The sequence below is a fragment of the Lissotriton helveticus genome, chromosome 4_1 (genome assembly GCF_964261635.1).
Source record: "Lissotriton helveticus chromosome 4_1, aLisHel1.1, whole genome shotgun sequence".
NCBI lineage: Eukaryota > Metazoa > Chordata > Amphibia > Caudata > Salamandridae > Lissotriton > Lissotriton helveticus.
In genome coordinates this window covers 1633446959-1633468381 of record NC_136063.1, presented here as the reverse complement: position 1 = coordinate 1633468381, position 21423 = coordinate 1633446959, and the positions used below count along the sequence as shown (strand labels likewise).

The 21423-nt window shown below is 49.4% G+C and overlaps 1 protein-coding gene across 1 annotated transcript in view; it reads left to right on the top strand.

Moving 5' to 3' along the window:
• Nucleotides 1-21423, top strand: part of MLH1 (mutL homolog 1) — a 440315-nt gene that overhangs the window by 84021 nt on the left and 334871 nt on the right. Inside the window, exon 6 of the mRNA XM_078685874.1 lies at nt 9491-9582. Within this exon, the coding sequence (XP_078542000.1) occupies nt 9491-9582 (92 nt within the window). The remainder of the gene's footprint in view (nt 1-9490; nt 9583-21423) is intronic.

Below are 21423 nucleotides of genomic sequence, written 5' to 3'. Positions count from 1 at the left end.
GGTTTTTACGAAAATTAACTTTGAAAAATATATATTGGGCTACATTGGCCTATATATATGTTGGAGCCCAAATGTAGCCCAATGTAGCCCAATGTAGCCCAATGTAGCCCAAAGATGGCCGCCAGACACACAAAAAAACAAATGTAGCCCAAATATCAGCCAGATGTAGCCCAACTATAGCCCAGTGACAGAATGACCAATCAGCTTCGCAAACCTCCGTTACGCGAAGCGGAGCGCTGTTACAGATATATATCTTTTTTTGAACGTTAATTTCTCAAAATCCACTGGAGCACATATATTGAGACCTAGCAAAGGCACCTCGGGCTACCAGTCCCTAATATTTTGCCAAGTTTCGTGCAAATCCATTCAGCCGTTCGATTATTATTATTATTATTTTTTTTGCCCCGCGGGGCCCTTTTAAAACCTCCACATCAAACCTAGGGGGTCAGCGAGGATCTACTATGCCCCCTTATAGTTATTTCCCCCTTTGTTTTGACCTCCTCTTGTCTCTCGATCCTACCGAGAGACAAGATGGCGGCCGCTACGGACTTTTTGGAATGTTGACAGACGCCGGAGAACCAATCAGCTTCGCTTCACAAAGCTCCGTTGCGCGTAAAGTACGCGAACCGGAGCGCTGCCTGGTCCGCTGTTACAGATATATATCTTTTTTTAAACGTTAATTTCTCAAAATCCACTGGAGCACATATATTGAGACCTACAAAAGGCACATCGGGCTACCAGTCCCTACAATTTTGCCAAGTTTCGTGCAAATCCATTCAGCCGTTCGGGCTAAAAGTGAGGCCAACCGCCCTATGGAAAACTCAATGTTAAAAACACGTTTTGGGACCCCCCTTTTTTCTCGGCCCCCCCTTGACGAACCCCCCCCAAATTTTCAAGGGCTGCTCAGAAACAAAATGTGCCATTTTCCTGAAAATTTCAGCCAATTCCGTCCACAAACGCCAAAGTTATTAGACATAGAATTTTCAAAAAACCCATAGAGAAAAAATCCTAACTATATATACCTACTGGCGACCGCCAGTAGGTAATATATATATATAATATATATATATAAAAAAAGAGGGAGACACACACTGAGTGTCCCCTCCCAAGGTCCCAGCCAATTAGTTGGGGGCTTCATTCCCAGTGAAAAGAGAAAGGGGGCATATATGTCTGGTGCCATTACAACCAAGATGGAGTTTGATAACTGTCTCCCTTATTTCACCCTGATTACAGGTTTGTGTAGAGTAAACAGAAAAATTGGATGTGATAAAAAGCGCCATGAATACCTTTTTGTTCGTAGAGTAAAGTGCAGGTGGGAATGCCTGGTTTCTCTAGTCTTCAATCATTTTAGGAGGTGGCCCGATTTAACACCCTCCAAGTGCATGAGGGCAGTGTAAGCGCTGTAGTACAAACAGCGCAAGCATTCCATTATCAGAGCCTTATTTTTCAGGAACCGAAGGAGTCGGGCCAGAGGGAGGGTCCTCATCAGCACACCGTTCTTGCTCTATGTACTGTTTTTCAGATGTATTTAATGCTTGGAACACCATTTCGACTCCCCCTGAGATAGCTTGTGTACAGAGGCCCCTGACCACCATCTCCTCATATGATCAGTGATCGTTTCCTTATACACAGGTGCTTTGAGGGTGGAGGCTTGCAAGTGCCATGTGGGAATCCGGTAAGGGAATCTCCCTCAATTCTTGTCCATGAGTAGAGGGCTGTGATCTGATAACTCCAGATCAAGGTAGTCTGACGGGAAAACTAAGGGACATAGTTCTGAGGAGCGGACTATCGTGCCCAAGTGTGCACATGTGTCATGTACTGGGGAATGTATTAGTAGAGTTTAATCCTCAGATTAGCATGATGCCAAATGTCTTCCATGGATCACTATTAGGCTCATGTCCTCATATGCTGAGTTAGAAATTGTGAGAGTTTTCGGGAGGTGAGGGTGGGAGTGGCCCAAGTTAGAGTCTAATACACAATTGATGTGCGCCCCTCGCCTGCCCCCCACCCATCTCCCCCCCCCCTACACGACAACCAAGTAGTCAAAGGAAATGTGGCCAAGTGAGAGGACAGGCGATGAAAAACTGCAGTTGTTCTGTGCTCACAACTTAAACGCTGGCTAGGAGTGGGCGAGAGGTAACCATCCAGTCTGAATTCCAGGAGTTCATATCTCCTTTCTGGATCTACATCTTGGGATACCACAGTAGGGGGGACACCTACCCACACCCAAATCAGTATACCCAGGGTATATGTGGAGAAGTTGATGGTTAAAGATCTGGCCTCTCTATCAATTCTGGAGTCTGGTTCCTGTAAGGCTTCTGGAGCAAGTCTATCTAGACCCCCGTAGGCTTAAGCTGATTGTGGATTTCATAGTGTTTGGAGGGCCTATGCAGGCCGTGAATATTCCAGGAAATTATACTGCCTGCCAATCATGCAGCAGAGGGTACCTTCAGGTGCTCCCACGGAGAGGTGACCGTGCGGATATACAATGGTGATGGGTTCTTAGAAAAAGGGCAGGGGCTAGAGACTGGTGAAGTCTCAACAAGAGGGAAAAAAGAAAGTCCAATCAATGAAACCATCAAAATACTATGGGCAGGAGGTGGAGGGCTGGGTGCCCAAACCATACAAACATCAGTCCTCAAAGGGACAGGAGCTGGTGAGGTACTGCCAAAGACATGAGGGTGTGTAGGGTTCAATGACAGAAGGATGTCAGACAGGGCATCCCATATGCAGCCAAAGGAAGTTCTGGCTGCTCTGGAGGGGGCAGAGAAGGCTCCAGGAGCTGGGCCGTGGACCCCCTCCAGGCACCCCCGTCTTACATTGTGGCAGTGTCACCTCTGAGTTCATAAAGTATCATCATGCGTCCAGTCGTAGAGTAGCCAGCGCAATGAGGGTCATACTAAGGAAGAACGTCTGCTGTCTGGCGTGGGGGTTGTCACTTGAGAAGGCGAGACATGGTTGCATAGTCGGATCGAGGTGGAGACCTGTCATCTGAGTCCCCATCAAGGTGCTTTTTCAGTCTCTGGGAGGATTCCGATAAGCAAGCGCCTCATCCAGAGCAGATAGGGGCCTGCTCAAATCTAGTTCAAGCTGGGGAAGGGGGGCAACAGCCACCAAGGAACACCGACCGAACCCCTCCAAGTGGATGGACCACTGCTTTCTTTTCCCCTTGGGGGTGGCGCCAGGGTCTCCACCCATCCTCAGGCATCCGAGACATCAATAAAACAGTGAGCCTTTTTCTCCAATATGAAGCCGGGAAGAGGAGAGCTCATTTGATACCCAGTTCTCAGTTTTCACCTAATTCCCAGGAGTGATGCACACTGACTTTGAACTGCCAGTGTGTAGTCCCGGAAGATAAGTATTCACTGATTATCTTTCAGAAAAGGGTCAGATTGACTTACTTTTTTAAGGATGGATATCGGTCCTTAAAGAATAGGATTTTTTTCTACTATTGGGCATGGGGGCCCACAGCTGGTACTCAATCCCCCCTCTCAGTAGAGAACAATGGTGTGAGGTTCTGGGGGGCCAACAGAAATTTGAACCAAGTCTCCAAGTAATGCACCATGGTGTGACCTTCTTTGCCCTCTGTGAGGCCCATAATCCTATATTACTGTGTCTGGCTCATCCTTCTGTGGCGTCTGCACAGTCTTCAAGAAAATGCATGTGTTCCATGAGGTCCCTGAGTCGCTTTTGAAGGTGAAGTGTGTGGGGCTGGAGTTTAGAGAACGTATTCTTTGACTTGGTGTCCCATTCTGTCAGTGTACACTAGTCGTCGTGCAGGAAGGTAATATCTTCGGACAGGAAGCCTTGATTGCCTGTAGAATGGCATGAAGCTAATTTGGGTTCTTTTTGGAAGTATTGAGGCGAGTGACGTCTAGGGTCACTGAGGATAGTGAGGCCCCTGACTTCAGATGTTTTGGCTGTCTCATTATGACTGCCAAAGGGATCCAGGTTCCCACATAATGTAGTTGAATAGTTGGGCCTGCTTGCCTCTGCCACAACCCTCGTGGTTCCGAGGGGCAGGGCAGCACAAGCAGTTTGGTTGCTGTCTGCCAGTCAGACCCCTGGAGAGTCAATCTTTACTGTGGGGAGCAAAACAATATAGCTGGAGCACTAGAGGCCACTGTGGCTCATCATGCATCAGGAGGGAGGGTCGAAAAATCCTCCACCTGGTCAGTAGTCATATGTTGGGGCACGCCAGAAGGATCCCCGGTCATAGATGCTGCAGCATCTCCCAAGTGGGTGGGGACCTACTCTCTGTGCCATTAACGGGTGCTAGGGCTTAGAAGTATGCTTCAGCTGGGGCCCACCCAAGTTCGTCAGTGGTGCAGCTGTGGGCCAAGCTCCCCTCCCTCCTGGGAGTACCTGGTAGGCCACAGCCAAAAGAGTCCTCCTGAGTCTGCCTGGTAAGTGGCGCTCCGGACATGACCAGGAAAGGTTCGCCCACAACCGAGCACCAATTTTAACCAGGACAGCAAGGTGTGGCCCGCACTCTTGAGTTGACGCGTGGACGCTGGAAGGCAGCCTTGCACGAGTGGCCTTAGAGCCATGGAGTTTGATCAGGCTGCGATGCCAAGAGGAGCGACTCTCCTATGACGACCCTTGTCCCCAAAAGGGCTCAGCAGGGTTCAGGTGAGTCGTCCGGACACTCCCCAATGCTGTGCAGCTGAGGGGTCGCCTGATGATGCACTGTGCCGCTGGATGAAGGAGCTGTGAGCTGGGGGCTCTTGACTTAGGCGATCCCATATTGGCTTCCCAAGCCACAGTCTTAAATAATAATCCTGATGAAGTGTTACCCCTGAAATACATTAGGTAATAGGGGCATATTTGTATGTATGTTTTAAACACTTGTGTAAACGGAATAATGCACAAGCTAAAAATGGAACAAGAATTTGAAATTGTATGAGGAAGATTGAAATCAAATGTATATGCTAAAGACTGAAATCATGCTTAAAGGAATGCAGCGATAATAAGCTGTGCGTCAGGAAATGCAGGTCAGCCTTGTAGTATGCTTTAAAATTCAGTAATGGGAGGATACACAGGCAGAACTGGAATTGGGGACCTTCACCCGTCTGGGGCTCCTCTTTCTAATTAATATCCTGCCACTTTGGAAGCCCTCTAGAATCTTCACTCTACATGACTAAAAAAATGAAGCAAGTGTTACTTGTGAGGATACTACCCTTGAAATATATATTAAATTGTAAAACAAAAAAGGGGTGGCGGTGATGTCCCACTCTCACCACCATCAGTGGTTCACCCTCACCTATGGTCCCTCTGTGCTCTCCTTCTGCTATGGTGCTATTTTGATGCTCCTGCTTATCAGTACCTCCCCAGACCCTGAGTGAAAATGCCATGAAAACTTGCCTGAGTCCACAACTTTCCCATGGCACCTTGGCAGTAGGAGATGCAAGATTGTTTATTCCTCTTTTAGTTGGCTCTCTCCATTTCCTTTGCTGCCATTGCACCTCCTTTTGTCTCACTCTCTGGTGTTCTGTCCTCGCTTCTGCTTTTCTCAGCCTCTTCTCTCCTCCCTTCATCATCCTCCTCTGCCTTTAAAATTCTCTCTTTGCTTCCAACCTGTACTTCCTCTTTTCAAAAGCAACACAATCACCACTATTTACAGCAACCTCAGCCCAGAACCAGACCGGGCAGGCTTCTCCAAACACCTTGCAATTTTATCCAGAGAACCAATGGTAACCACATTAACATTGTCAACTTAGAAAAAATTGTCCCCACCATGAATTCCATCCACTCAAGGGCTCCATCGGAGTCCTGCCCCCACCATGCCTACTCCAGAAGACCGCAACCCATCAGCTCCATGCTCATACCCATTCTAAATTCCTCCAACTTTTCATGAACTTACCCAAATGCCTGAAAACACTCACATTTTCTCCCATTGTTGAGGAAACCCTCTGCTGATTCTTCAGTGCTCGCCAACTACAGCTGAGCTCCCTGCTACCATTGCTGGCCAAGGTCTTAGAGAAAATCATTAACAAACACCTCACTGAATACCCTAACGACCACCAACTTCTTGACACCACTCAGTCTTGTATCCGACCCAACAACAGCATTGCAACTTCCCTCATCGCTGCCATGAATGACATCCGCATGACTGGACAGAGGAGATGTGGTTCCCTCATCCTCCTGGACCTCTTTGCAACATTTGACAGTCCCCCACCCCATCCTCGTCCAGTCCCTACATGACTTCAGTATCCAAGGACACACACTGTAATGGATCTGCTTTTTCCCGAGTGGAATGACCCAGTCAGCCTAGCACAGTACACCTTGGATGCATGCAACCTCATCTGTGGAGCTCTGCAAGGATCCTCCTTGAGCTTTCCCTCTTCAATGTATACATGATCCATCTAGCCAGCATCATTTGCTCTTATACAGCAATGTCCTCTCCTATGCCGACTATGTGCAACTCCTTTTCTCCCTCACAAACAAGACACCCAGTACCCGGATTAAGTTCAATGCCTGCATAACTGAAATCTCCCACTGGATGAAGATCAACTGTCTAAAGCTGACCCCAACAAGAGCGAAATAATGATCTTCAAGAAGAGCATATCACCGTGTGACTCAAGTTAGTGGTCAACAGAGCTGGGACAAACACCCAATCCACCACCCTCGCCAAGAACCTCCGGATTATCATCAACCGCAAACTGGACATGACCGCCAATCCTGTCACCACCTCTTGCTTCCATACCCTGAAAATGCTGAGGAAGATTTTCAAATGACTCCCACTCAGCACCCAGAAAACTGTTTCACATGCCCTGGTCACAAGCAAGCTAGACTACTGAACGGCCCTCTAAGCCATAATCAGCAAAAAACTCTCCAGAAAGCTGCAGACCATTCACCCACTTTACCCCACACTTGAAGAGAGCTCCACTGGCTCTCCATTCACAAACCAGCACAATTCAAAACCTCCCCCCCACTTTGAAGGCACTACATAGCGTTCTACCAGCATACCTCAACAAACGCATCTGCTTTCACAAACCTTCACTACACCTCAGTTCGGCTGGACTTCAACTTGCAAAAATCCCATGCTTACTGAATATCTAGGCTATCTGGTTTTAGGTTTAAACCTATAATAACTGATAAAACCCCACCGAAAGGAAAATAGCCATCACCGGTGTAAACATATAAACACTGAAAAAACACATTTGCAACCACAAACTAAGTGCCATTCAATGAAAAGAAAAAGATGAGGGAAAGACATTTTTATTTCTTGGTTAAGGGCCCAATACAATGTAACTTTGGTATACAAGGTAGCATCAAGAAAGACTGGGCTAACATTATTCTGCTTGATTTTTGTTGTTTACGGATGTCACTAAAACATTGTCTCTTCTTCCTTCGGCTTTTTTCAGTTTTGTGGTCTTTGGTCTAAAGATGCAGTGTTTAGAATCATTTTTTAGATTTTATTTCGTTATTTTATATACTGTAGAGAATAGGGAAATATCAATATCATATTTGATATTTTGGCTGCATTTGACTTCACTGATAGGTAAAATGGTTGGTTTCATACGAATCTTTCCTAATATGTACCATCACATTTACCCACAGACAGAGAATGGGTGAAATCCTTTGATACATAAGCCCCATTTTCTAGTGAGTCAGTATTGATAGTAAGTGAATTGCCAAACACCCCAAGCTTTAAACATTCAATGCAAGAGGTAGTAACCGGTATATGTGAAAAGAATGTTGTCACCAAGCATCTGAGATAGTGGTGACACCAGACATTTGGTAAACATGAGACACAGTGTCACTTGGAATGCTGCTGTAAAAAGTTCCTACCAAGTTCAATAAAGATTAGAGTGATATTGTTTGTATTTGCAGTAATTCAGCTACGTATGTGAAAAAGTTGTATGATGGTCTGTCAAAATCGATACCCGAGCTGAAGTGCTACCCTGTAAGAAATCCTTGTCACTTGCTAGATGGTATGCTGAAAGCATCTTTACAATCTTCAGAGTTAATGAAGAATGCTATTGACTTTGTAGTCCATTCTGGTGCAGTAAAACTGTATTTGGACCGCATATACCCTGTACACATGCTATCTATACAGATGCAGTATCAGTACAGAAAGCAAGCAATAATTTAAATTAAATTAAAATTCCATAAACACCGGAAAAACACTTTCTGTTGTTTTTAATGGCGAGAAAATGTGTAACCACTGATAACCACTGTTTTATAAGGTATTGAAAAAACCCCACCAGAATTTACCAAAAATAGAAACTGGAAAGCCTATGAATATCAGATCTAGTGGCGAGCCTTCGTCTACGTCCCTCCTAAAGCATTGAACAACCACCTGCTGCACATAAAAGCCTCCTCTTCACTTCTTGAAATCTGCAAGAAGCTGAAGACCTGTCTTTTCGAGTAGTCCCACATGGCCCTAGGGGTGGCTGACTCACACCTGCTCAGCGACAGGATATATTATGTGCTCTACAAATCTGCATAACATAACCTCTTCTTCCTCCGCTTGCTTCACACTGCACTCTAAATCCAGTGTCTCATCAAAGTTCTTTTTGTGAAGCCATTGTCCCTGGATATCTGTTGTAGACTCCACACATGGCCCTAGGGGTGGCTGACTCACACCTGCTCAGCGCCAGGATATCTTGTGTGCTCTACAAATCTGCATAATATAACCTCTTCTTCCTCCGCTTGCTTCATACTGCACTCTAAATCCAGTGTCTCATCAAAGTTCTTTTTGTGAAGCCATTGTCCCTGGATATCTGTTGTAGACTCCACACATGGCCCTAGGGGTGGCTGACTCACACCTGCTCAGCGCCAGAATATCTTGTGTGCTCTACAAATCTGCATAATATAACCTCTTCTTCCTCCGCTTGCTTCATACTGCACTCTAAATCCAGTGTCTCATCAAAGTTCTTTTTGTGTAGCCATTGTCCCTGGATATCTGTTGTAGACTCCACACTTCTTGCTGAATATGTGGTCTATTTCCATTCTTGTCTGTTGTTTCCTCTTTGGTGGAATAACGGATGGAGAGAGATACAGAGAGTGGAAGGCTGGCAGGCCGGCTGTATCCAGTGGAAGGCCAGATGCTCAGGTGAATGCTGAACTTTTCCCAGTCCTCGGCTGACCAGCTACAGGCTTATTTGCAATTTACTGCTATCCCATTGTTTCCCTTAACAGTATGGTGCAAACACTTTCTTTGACAATTTAATCCTTTGTAAATGTTCGAACAAAGCAAGTGAGAGAGAGGAGGAAAAAGTAGTGTATATTTTACTTTGACCCACCTAATATTTACATTTTGAAATTCTTAAATTACTTCATCAAAGGGGGCTTGGTCAAGTGTTTGGCCCTCATTGGAGTGTGTTCTCCTGTAAAACCTTCAGTTAAGTTTCATAAACATACTTAAAGTATCCTGTGTCCACAGAGCAACAACAGAAAGTATTTGGTTATTACAAACCTTTAGTTGTTTTAACACTCTAAATTATTATAAGTATAAACTTAATTTATTTAATTTTCTTTCAAGGTAGAAGATCTTTTTTATAATGTTGCAACAAGGAGGAAAGCTTTGAAGAGTCCAAGTGAAGAATATGCGAAAATAGTTGAAGTGGTCAGTAGGTAAGGTAATGCAAGATGTTCACCGACACAGGTAAACGAGTTATTGAAACAATGGAATGAGTTGATTTTGCGAACTACTTAACAACCAATAGGTGATAATGTTCCTAGAGGAGTAGAGATTAGTTGAAACAATATAGATCGATTCATCAAGCAAGAATCTAATGAAAATATGGATCTGAATTGTATAGCATTACTCAAGTTAAACCTTCTTCTAGTGGTCTTTATATGAAAAGCATACGCTCAGTGCACTCCCATGAAAGGGTGGAGTTGAGGCTGATTTGTTTGGGTATTGAATGCTGACCAGTGCTGAGACTAACGGGTTGGAAGTATTTAATTGCAGTGGTAAATTATAAATGAGCACAACACTTATCTGCAAAAAAGATTAATATTTTATCACTATTTTCATAGTGCCGAAATTGGGGAAGTCCTTTTTAGGTCTCACGCCTAGCGGTGCACTACGCAGAGCGAGACATTTAGTAGGTGAAAAACGGGGTATTGGAGGTGACCTAGGAATCGCACACGCTCGTGCGATTCGTTTTGTGCTACGCGATTGGCCTTGCTGTGCGCCTTTTTATAAAAGACTGCACGCAATTGGCCAGAGGCGGGCGCATTGCTCCGCCCATGGCCTATTGGTGTCTATTCCACACTTGGTGCGCGTAATAGACACCAATAGGCCATGGCTCGCAGTGGCGCGTGCGCACCACTCACTGGCTTCTTTTTTTTTTTTTCAAGCGGAAGTGAAAGCAAACGCTTTCCCTGCCGCTTGTTTGTCTTTCTGATGGTTTCTTATCCACAAGGACAGGTGCATATGTACTCCTATCTTGAAAATGTTTCTTATCAACAAGGACAGGTGCATATGTACTCCTATCTTGAAAATGTCCACTATGTATTTTTCTTACTGACTGATTAATAGTGATTCTTTTGAAACCCGCATGTGCCCAGCTTGCACCTTTTTGAAGCTGCTTAATTCGCCGTACGGCTTGCGGCTTGGACAGCTCGCGCAAGCGGACCGCTGACTTTCTTTCCGCCAGCTCTTGCATCTCCTTCGTGTTGCGGGCCAAGTTGGCATGGGCCACCGAGGAACTGCAGTAATTCAATTTGGCTACTCAGACTGCACTTTGCTAACTAGGCCTGCTGGCCAAGGTGGGGGCCTCCAATCTGTGTAATGGCCCCTCTGTGGGAGCATGGGCGATTATTTGCAGCATTGGGTATCACTCTGGCTCTGTGAGGAGGTAGAAAAATGAAGCAGGAGAGAGCCCCAGTCCCCATATGTCACGTCCCGCAATTTTGTCCGTGCCTTCTTGACCACGTGTGCTTGTGCAGGGTACACAAACAGTAGATACATTGGTAACTGTGTCTTCTCGAGATAACCCTGCACCCTCCCAACCACTGCTAGGCGACCATACTTTTGTGGGAAAATACAGTGGCCATGAGGATTGTCACGGATATACGCCATTGTATTAATTGAATACATTATACGGGTGCTTTTGCTATTGTTGGAAGGTGTAATCAGGGTGATTTGGCCCTTGTTTAACGATTCTTAGGGGGATTAGTCTCGGAAAAGATCGATCTTATCATGGCCGCAGTATTGTTTATTGTTGAAGTCAGACGGTACAGCCGAGGGTTTCATGTCTTGAATGGAACCTAAAGGGGGGGCCGAACTATGCTAGTGGGGTCAAACCGCGGTGACCTCCGACCTGCATGATCCCACGGAACTGGTGATCGCCCCCTCAGGGATTGGATGTCGCTGCTGCCAGGCTAAGGTCGGTATGCTCACTGAAACTGGATCCCGCGGCCATATACCCAGGAGGTGGTCCCTACTGGACAGCTGGCACGTGCCCCAGGAACCACCAGACCAAGAGTGAACACGTTACTGGTACAGTCACAGAATGCAGAACCTGGTGCAAAGTTTGGGTAGGCATATGTTGGTGAAGTGACTGCGTGGGGAGGGGAGTGGGGGGGTAACCCCAGACCATGGCAGTTCTTAGTAACTGGGTATGAGTTCTTGAACTGCACAGCACTGCTGTGTGTTCAGTGTTGGAAATCGCTGCCATGGCCGCGCGTACGCAATGTGTTGTGCCCGTTCGGGTAAAGGATGAACACTGTTTCCAAGAATTAGTTGGAGATATGGGTTGTGAGGGGAAGACAAGGCTAATTTTCCATTTTATGTTTGTTTATCGGTATTTTTAGGAGCTCTTGCAACATTTCCGTGGCACTGGCACCAGCCAATGACAACAGAACGCATCTGACAGGTGTGCAAGGAAGCAGGAAGGTTTTTTGAGGAACCCTTGATCCTATCTACCATTCGTCATGCAGCTCCCTCAGCCTTCCTATTAGGGGCCCTTCCACCCCATGTTCCCTACAATACTGCCCGGCTGTCGACCACATCCTCCTATGTCCTATTAGGGTGTAGGGTATCCACTGCCACGTTCAGTTCCTCCTTTCTTATACTACTTGCTTTACGTAGTACAGGTTACACTCCCCTCTCCTAACACTACCTACCTCCCACCTCCTCTGCTGACCCTTTTGCACCATGCCTACTCCACTACTGTGTCCTGTTTTACGCCGCTCTACATCCTCATGAGGTGGGTTCAAGCTGTTGTGTTCCGCTAGTGCGATGCTTATTGTGTAGATGTGGTTGGGATACGATAATTGGTAGTCGCACCCCATCCATGTAGAAACATGAGTATTGGGCGGACATTCATTTGTTATATCAAAATATAGGGTGATTGTGCGGAGAAAGACTTCTCTGGGTACGTCTTGCTGCGGAAGTACTGCGCGTTGCAACAAAGTGGTTAGTGGTTCTGATCGGTGAGGCAGTTTACTACCAGTCTCAGTTTGTATGAGAAGTGGGCGGGTGCACAGCGTATTTGCGTATCAACAGATACCACTTCCATGCAGCTTGGGAGGTGCTATGGAGAGTTTGGTAGGGTATTCCTTTGGGGGTGGGTAGGAGCCTGGCTCGAAGTTGTCTCCGTGGTAGACGGCTGAGCCTTGAGGGTTAACTTGCACCCATGTAGAGAGGTTGTTGGATAGATTTGACGTGGATGTGCACACCACAGAAAATGTGCTGGTAGGTCCAAGGGTGGTTTCTGACTTTCAGTTGGTTGGATTGCCTGGCGGTCATCCTGCGGGGTGTCGGAGTGTTTAGGGAGGTCAGAATATGACCCGGTGGTAAATGTGGAAAGGCTCGCATTTTAATTAATTCTTTCCGCAAGGATTTTTGTTCATGTCGTTTGTTTCCTGGGGTTAATCTGGCACGTGAATTTATTTCATTTAGCGCCTAGAAGTCTAACTGTATTATATTTTGTGCTAAAGAAACAGTTGAATATTAGTTGAACAAAGGGTTTGAGGGTGGCAGTCCCAAACTTGTTACACTCCATTGTCAAGAACATGACTGCAGCCTTGTTAACCATCTGCTTTCCTTGTTTTATTTGATTGTTGCGCTTAAAAGCCCGGTCACGGACATTTGTTTGTGCTCCATAAATGAATATAACTCACAGAATTTTGTTTGTGTACTTCACTTCTCACAGTAAACTGCACAGTGCCTGTCGTTATGTATAATTACATATGCACCACTAGCTCTAATAGTGACAAATTAATTTTCACTCATTAGTGTATAAGGCTAGTTAAATATGCATTACCTCTTTTCCACGTAGATCTTCAAGATGTGTCTGAAAGAGTACATGTCTACAGAAAGAACTTATTTTTCCCAGGGCGGGGCGGCTTTTCGTATTTAGGTTTAAAGTATTTTATTCAGCACAACACACTGGGACAAATACACAACATCAAGAAGCCCCATAACAGGGCTGGTAGTCCCGTACCACAGCAATGAGTCAGAGAGTGCAGTTCTAGTAAACTGTGCCATCGGAGCGATACATGATGTGAACTGTTGCAGCATTGAGTGACATTTCTATTGAAACCCCCCCCCCCACAAACCCCCAACCACCCAACACCCATACCTAACCCCCCCCCTCCCTAGACCCACCCCAACGTCCAGCGCACAGCCCTAGTCAGAATGCACAGCAAAAGCTGCCTCCTACCGAGAAAATGAAACCCCCAACAGGTCATTGGGCAGGAGTGACAGGGCTCGTAAGCCGCAGCAGGCGAAGGTACTTAGGGCAAGTAAGCTCCTTAAATTCGGAAAGCAACAAGGAATGAAAGGGTTGCCAAAGCTCATTAAATTGCTCAATATCACCCGCCACCGTAAGAGATAATTTCTCCATACCTAATACATGCCACAGCCTATGGAGCCAACCTGTAATGGAGGGTATTGTAGTGGTGTGCCAATGAATCAAGATCTTTTGTACTGCAGACCCTAGAGCTATAGCTATCTGCCTGCCTCTACGGGATTTAAGGGGATACATCAGTCCGTTCGGGAGCCCCAACAGGGTATAAACAGGGAAGCGTGGTAATTCAATGCTAAAATGAGAGTCAATTTCATCCAACACTTCCTTCCAATAAGGCTCCAGTAATGGACAATCCCATAGGATGTGTGTGAGTGTGCCCCGGTGTCCGCACCCTCGCCAGCATGTATCCTCCTTGCTACTATCAAACTCATGGACCCGTTCTGGAGTGTAGTACCAATAGGTGGAGATCTTGGTGAATGTATCAGTAAGGCCCATGTGGTACGCAGAGTGCCTTGCTCTATAAGATATATGCTCCCATTCCTTAGGGCTCAACGTCCTCCCCAGCTCCCGCTCCCAGCGTTCCCTCCCCGGGTGGTAAAGGTGTGTCGAGGGTGATTGCAGTAATTTATAAAGATCCGTGATCAGTTTCGAATCAGACTTTCGCGACAGTAACCACGTTTCAAATGGAAGAAAAAGCCGGTCAGCTGACTCTCTCACCTGCGGCTGAAGGGCCCAATGGCGAGCTTGCATGTAGCGGTGCCGTTCGGCCTCCGGGAGTGAGAACTCCTGGCGGAACTGCAGGAAGGGGATCACCCCCTCAGGGCCATATAAATGACACAGGGCTCTACACCCCGCCTGCCTCCAGTGTGCAAACGCCCCCCTCTCCATTCCTGGGGTGAAATCCGGGTTGTCCACCAACGCAGTGAGTGGCGACGGGAACGTGGTAAGGCCATACGGGGTGGTAGTAGTATCCCACACCCTCAAGGGCACCCGTGTAATGAATGAGGCGTATAAGTTCCTGGGTCGGTGAGGTTGACGCAGGAACGGGATTTCCTGCAAGGGTCTTCCCGCCACTGCCTGATCTTGGAAGAGCCAATGCTTATCGGACTCCCACCGACTCCACTCCACAAGATAACGCAATTGCGCCGCCTGGAAATATTTACGGAAGTCAGGTATTCCCAAACCCCCGGCTTTAGGAGCCAGTAGCGAGAGAACCCTACGCATTCTTGGTTTCTTACCCTGCCAGACAAAGCGCGAGACATTTGCCTGCAGTTGTGGAATCCACCCGACCGGCGGTTGGAGCGGTAGGGCCCGGAACAGATAAAGCACCTGGGGCAAGACTGTCATTTTGATGGCGGCAATCCTGCCTAACCATGAGAAGGTCCCACGGTTCCACCGGCCCAGTTCCTCCCTGATCTTGGCGCCTAGGGCCCGGTAGTTGGCCGATACCATGGCCGTTAATGTGGGAGCAATCTGGATCCCTAGATAGGGTACAGCCCCCGACGACCAGAGCATGGGGAATCGGTGTTGCAAATCGGTCCTAGTAGCCGGCTCGAGGGAAATATCAAGAGCCACCGACTTTCCCATATTCATTTTGAACCCCGCGACCGCGCCGAAGGAGTCCAGCTCCTCTATACAGGCCGGTAAGGCCGTCCGTGGTTCAGCAATCGAGAAAATGACATCTCCAGCATAAAGGCTGATAGCGTGTGTGAACCCCCCCATCCGTATTCCCGTCACCGCCTGGTTGTCGCGCACCCGCTGGGCGAAAGGCTCCATATAAAGAGCGAAAAGCAGGGGCGAGAGCGGGCACCCCTGCCGAGTGCCCCGTTCGATGTCAAAGGCCCCAGAGGTATATCCATTTACGCGGACGACTGCCGACGGTCTATTATAACAGTTGAAAATCATGGAGCGGAACTTTTCCCCCATACCTGCTTTCACCAGGACCCGTTCCAAATAGGGCCAGTGTACTCGATCAAATGCCTTCTCCGCGTCCACCGCTAACATCATTCGTTCCCCCGGGACCCGGGAGGCCTTCTCCAGCAGGTGGACGATCCGCTTCGTATTATCCACCGTCTGTCTCCCCGGGACAAAGCCAGCCTGGTCAGGATTAATAAGACCGGGCAGATAGGGGGCCAACCGTGCCGCCAGGATCCCCGTGTACAGCTTCAGATCAATATTCAAAAGAGAGATCGGCCTATAGGATCCACAACGCGTAGGGTCTTTTCCAGGCTTGGGGATGACTGTGATAGAAGCCCGCAGAAGATCAGGTGGAATGGCCCCCGGTTCAGCAAATGAATTAAAGAGGCGGGTAAGGACAGGGGCTAACGTTGTGCAAAACGTTTTGTAATAGAGCGCGGTGTATCCATCCGGGCCCGGTGCTTTGCCAAGTTTGAGCCTGGCAATAGCGGAAATCACCTCCTCTACCCCAACAGCCCGGTTTAAGTGTTCCACCTGCGAGGGATCCAGAGAGGGCAAGGTGACCGAATCCAGATATGCGGTCACAGCCGTCTCATTCGGAGGCTCTCCCGAGTAAAGATCCGCATAGAACCCGCAGAAGGCGGCCGCAATGTGGGTGTCCTCCGTTACCGCCGGGTCAGATCTCCTTCACCAACTGGTTCTGGCGAGTCACCCTAAGCCTATTAGCTAACAGTTTGCCGCAGCGGTCCCCCCCGGTATAAAAGGTGTGGCGCAGCCGGAGGGCAGCGTATTCCGCCCGGTCGAGGTCCAAAGCCGCCAGGAGCTTCCTCGCTTCTTTGAGCTGCCGCCAAATTCTGGGGGCCCCCGTCCTCCGGTGGATCTGCTCAAGCTCGCGAACCCTATCCGTGAGTTCATCCCTTTTGGCTTGCCGCTCCCTATTGTCGGCCGCAGAGATCGACAAAAATTCCCCTCGGATGACGGCCTTCAGGGCCGCCCATTGCGTGGCCCGGCTAGTGTCGGAGTCGTCATTATGGGTGATATATTCCCGGGTAGCCTCCTCAATGCGGTCTACCACTGCCTTCCTATGCAACAACGTGTCGCGGAGGCGCCACGTCCTGGGGGGGGGAACCGCCGGAGGAAGGCACAACGTGGCCTCAACCGGGCATGATCCGACAGAGACAGCACACCTATTTCCGACCCCGAGGCCAGCGCCCACACCGGAGAAGTGACTAATAGGTGGTCCAGCCTCGCGTACGTCTTGTGTGCGTGGGAGTAGTATGAATAGTCTCTAGCCGTGGGATGCAGGTGCTGCCAGAGATCTAGGAGGTCCACGTCCGCTAACTGAGCTTTACAATCTGCGGAAAATTCCCCAACCTGTGGGGAGCGCTGCGCTGACCTATCCAACGTGGAGTCAAAAACCATGTTAAAGTCTCCCCCCAATATGATATGTCTATCCTGCGAGGCAGTGATGTCCTCGACCGCCGCTTGCAGGAAACGATCCTGCCGTTCATTAGGGCTAAACAGGGACCCAATCGTAAAAGGAAGACCCCCTATCCTGAACCGATAAGCCAACAACCTGCCCCTCTGTTCGGTGAGTTTGTGGAGGATGTCACCTTTGAAGTGTCTGGCCACCAGTATCGCCACCCCCGCTGTCTTAGTGGTACATCAGGAGAAGAACTGTGACGGGAACTTGTAAGAGCGTAGCCTATGTGTGTCCTGCGGCAGCAGATGTGTTTCCTGGAGTAGGCATATGTCCGCACGTGTACTCTCCAGAAGAGAGAGCACTGCCCGTCTCTTAACAGGATTATTCAAACCCCGAACATTCAGGGTAACAATTTTACATTTGTCCGGGGGCATATGAAAAGACATAACGGCAGGCATGGAAGTCCCTCACCAGCATGGCGAAGAGCACAGGAGTTCCGCACTCCATCAGAGGCAGCAGAGCAAAAGAAAAAGCATAGATGTGTGTGCAACAGACATGTCTAAGCAAACCATGAAGCATGCAAACGGTCTGCATGACTAGGAACCCCATTGTGCACCGGACGACCCACCCCCTACCCCTCCAACTTCCGGGTCCCATCCCCCTTCCAAACCCACCCCCCTCCCGGTCCCACCAACCCCTCTTCCCTCCATCCCAACTCCCCAACTGACCCCAGTTCCCACCCACAACTGGAACTGTCTCAACAACCCCAACCCTCCCCCCCTCGAACCTTCAAAGAACCCCAAGAACCCATTGTCCCCTTCCGGTCCTCAACGGACAAGCCTGTGAAAAGTCACAAAAGTGGACGTCCAGCCACCACGCACATCCCCGCTCCCCCCCCCCCCCGGACCCTCAAACCTGCAGTATAGTTATGGCGATGTCGATCTCCCCCCGGAGTTCTCTCAAGCCGTCAGTGCCACCCCACTAGCTGCTGCGTCGTTGGGTACATCCCTCGCTGCACTGTCTAAGTCTGCAGTGACCGTAGGCGAGTCCGGCCGCGTTGAGGAAGTAGCAGACCGTCGGCCAGGGACTGTTTGCCACCCATCTCTAGTGATGCGTCGATGGTGCGGCGTGTGCGTTCCGTCATCCGTGGCAGTGATTCCCAGTACCCCACAAGTATCCTGAAGGGAACGCAGCTGATGCAGAGTCCCGTTCCAACGGAAAATGAGGCGGAAAGGGTGTCCCCAGGAGTACGGAGTGCCATGCTCCCGAAGGAAGTCAGTCGCAATTTTGAAAGCCTTACGTTTCTGCAAGGTGGTTGCTGCCAGATCCTGGTAAAGGGCCACCCGGTGACCCCGAAACTCCAAGGACGACCTCCTCCTTGCTTCGCGTAGGATTCTCTCCTTCAAGGGAAAGTCCGTCAGGAAGGCCAGGAGGTCGGGAGGAGGCGCCGATGATCGGCGTTGCAGGCCCACTCTGTGCGCCCTGTCAATCCTGAGGGGAAAATCGGCCGATTCACCCAGTACTTCTCTGAATAAGTCCCCCAGGTACGCAGCCACGTCCTCCCCTTCTTCCCGGGAAGGAACTCCCCGGACTCTGATGTTCCTCCGGGAGCGGTTTTCAAGGTCCTCGGTGTGCGACTGAAGATAAAGATGCTGATCCCGTAGCCGTATAACCTCCTGTTGTAATTGCGCGATCTCTTCGTCTGTGGCGTGGCCAGCGTCCTCCACCGTGGTCACTCTCTCTCCAAGCCCGTCAACCTCCCTCCGTATCTCTCGGACCTCTCCAGCCACCTCCTGCTTAAGTGTTTGAAAATCCTCTCGCAAGGAGCTAAAGAGGGATTCAAGGAAAGATCTCGTGACCGGTGGTTCCCCTCCGTTCGCCCCCTGGGAGCCACCCGGCTGGCTTGGAGACTGCTGTCCCCGCTCCTGTCTCGCAGTACTTCTGCTCAGCATGTCCGGCAATGTGCGCTCACCCTTCTTGGCTCCTCTGTTGGACGCCATCTCGCACGTGGGGGTGCCTTATCGAAGGGTCCGTGAGGCTCCTGGTTAACCACTGGTGCACTCTTCAAACCAGGCCTACGCTTCCCCACACCACACCGCCAAGTATCCAGTGGATCAGTTCGCACTCCCTCCGGTGGTCCGTAATTCGGGCTGTATTCGGCTCACTCCGGGGACTGGCTATCCACTAGGGTCTCAAGACCAGGCCAAGCTAGCTCCGTCTCCGCCACCTCCACGGCCAGCACTGCAGGCACAGGCCCCAGGTCCCCCAGTACCTCGCAAACAGGGGGTCGTCACCAACGTCCTCTGCTCCGCAGGGCGGCTCCCTCCGATCAGGCCCACCACGCGCAGGATGTCCAAGGCTGTAGGCCACCCAGGTAGTCCGCCGGCACCCCGGTTGTTCCTCGACAATATGGGCAGGGGAGTCTGTGCTTCTCGCTAATCGCGCCACTGCCCTTCCGCCGAGTCCGGGCGGGCGCCGCTGCACCGGCCGTTGCGGTTCCAGGCCTCCTCAGGGCGCCGTCAGCCCAGGGGCCAGTACTGCAGGAGGGGCCGCCTCCAAGATTAGGCACACGGCTGAACCCCTCCGCAGCAGACAGTGAGGCTTCCCGGCTCCTAGTCCTCCGTAGGGGCGCTCCGGTAGGTGCAGGCCGCAACTCCGGCTCCGCGTGAGGACCCTCCCACAGGGCGCCCCAGCTGTCAGCGGTCTCCTCAGGGGCCTCGACTCACCGCGGGGCACTTGTGTCGTCGGTGGCGCAGCACAGCACCCGGTGCACACTGCCAATGGATCGCCACCAGGCTACAGCGTCTGCTAGCGCCTCCGTGGTCGGAGTTTAGGCCCAAGCCTCGGCCTTGCGTAGTGTCCGGCTCCGAGGCCCTCCCCTCTGCCACCCCGCTTCCGGGGGTTCAGCGACTTGGACCGCCGAGATCTCCCGCAGGGTCAGGCAAGAGTATCCAAGACCGGGAGGCAGGATCCGCAGTCTCAACGCGCCCACTGGTGTGTACGGCCGCCACGGGGCAAGGTCCGGCTCCACCTCCGGCTCGCGTCCGGAGCTTCCCTTGCTCCCGGCGATGGTCCTGGGTCCGGGACCGTCCAAGAGCAGCCACAAGCGTCTGTGTCCCCTCGGGTGCTACTCTGGGGCTCTCCTCAGTTGCGCCGCTAATTGCAGCGATCCGGGGGGGAGATCAGTGCAGTTTTACCGATTTAAGGGCCCAGGGCCGGCGGAGCTCACTATGAGTGCGTATACTCAACCCGCCATCTTGGCCACGCCCCGGCTTTTCGTATTTAAACCGTATTGTTTTCCGTAATGCTAGGCCAAGGAATTAAAATCTCTCTACTAATGGCAGCCTGCTATTTAATGCACAAAATATAAGCTGGTAATTGCATTAAGATATTTATAATTATCCCCTGAATAAAAGCTCCCTGTTAATTGCAGGGCTGTTTTGCAGCTATATGCGTTGAGTGATTATGCTCCGCTAAGAGTCGCCTTGCGGAGCTGGTAATGGTTTGCTGCATTAGGCGCTGCTGCAGCAGGCCTGCCGTAAGCATGGATATGTGCTCCAGGTAGCAGTGAGGTCCTATTTTAAGATGTGCGCACTACTTGGTCAAGATAGGCTGGCTTTGAGCGAGATAAGTTGTTCCCCCAAATGACTGACCGCTCTTGGTCAATTCTTCGAATTGTGACTCTTGTTAACTTGGCTTTTATGTCTTTGTTTACTTTATCAGTCAGGGGGTCATTACGGTAGCTGTAGAACACATTTTAAAAGTGGTTTTATTCTTGCATTTACTAAATGTATATATTAATATGTGGAAAAAATACCGTCTTCTGGTGATTTTTAGGTCGCGTCTTGGCAGAGCTTCCGCTGTCTCTTCGGGACATACTATATTCAGGATATGGACATTAAGCTCTGCCTGTTCTTCACCCATCTTTTTAATTGCCTCTTTTTACTGTCCTTTTTAAATGGTGGCTTTTGTTTGGCCAATAGGCTTAATAGTCCCTCCTTAGTACTGCCTTTTCTCTTGTTGTAACAGCCCCTATTACGATTACTCTAGATCTTTTAATCACAGCCTATGAGCACTATGTTTTTAGATCACTTCAGCAGGCAGGACACACTGTCCCCCAATGCTTTTTATTTTCTTAAAAGCGCAACACGCTGCAATAATGGCGGCTGCACCTTACTTTTCTTATTTGTTACCTTTTGCAGCAATGGCGGCAGCTGCGCTTTAGCTTTAAACATATTAAGCTAAAGTGCCGGTGCCACAATTGCTTCCAAAGTAAATAAATACAAAAAAATTCTGCCACACTCCTTTTTTTCTATTTCTTTACTTTTGTTAGCATTGCAGCACCCACGCTTTAACTTTAAACATTTTAAG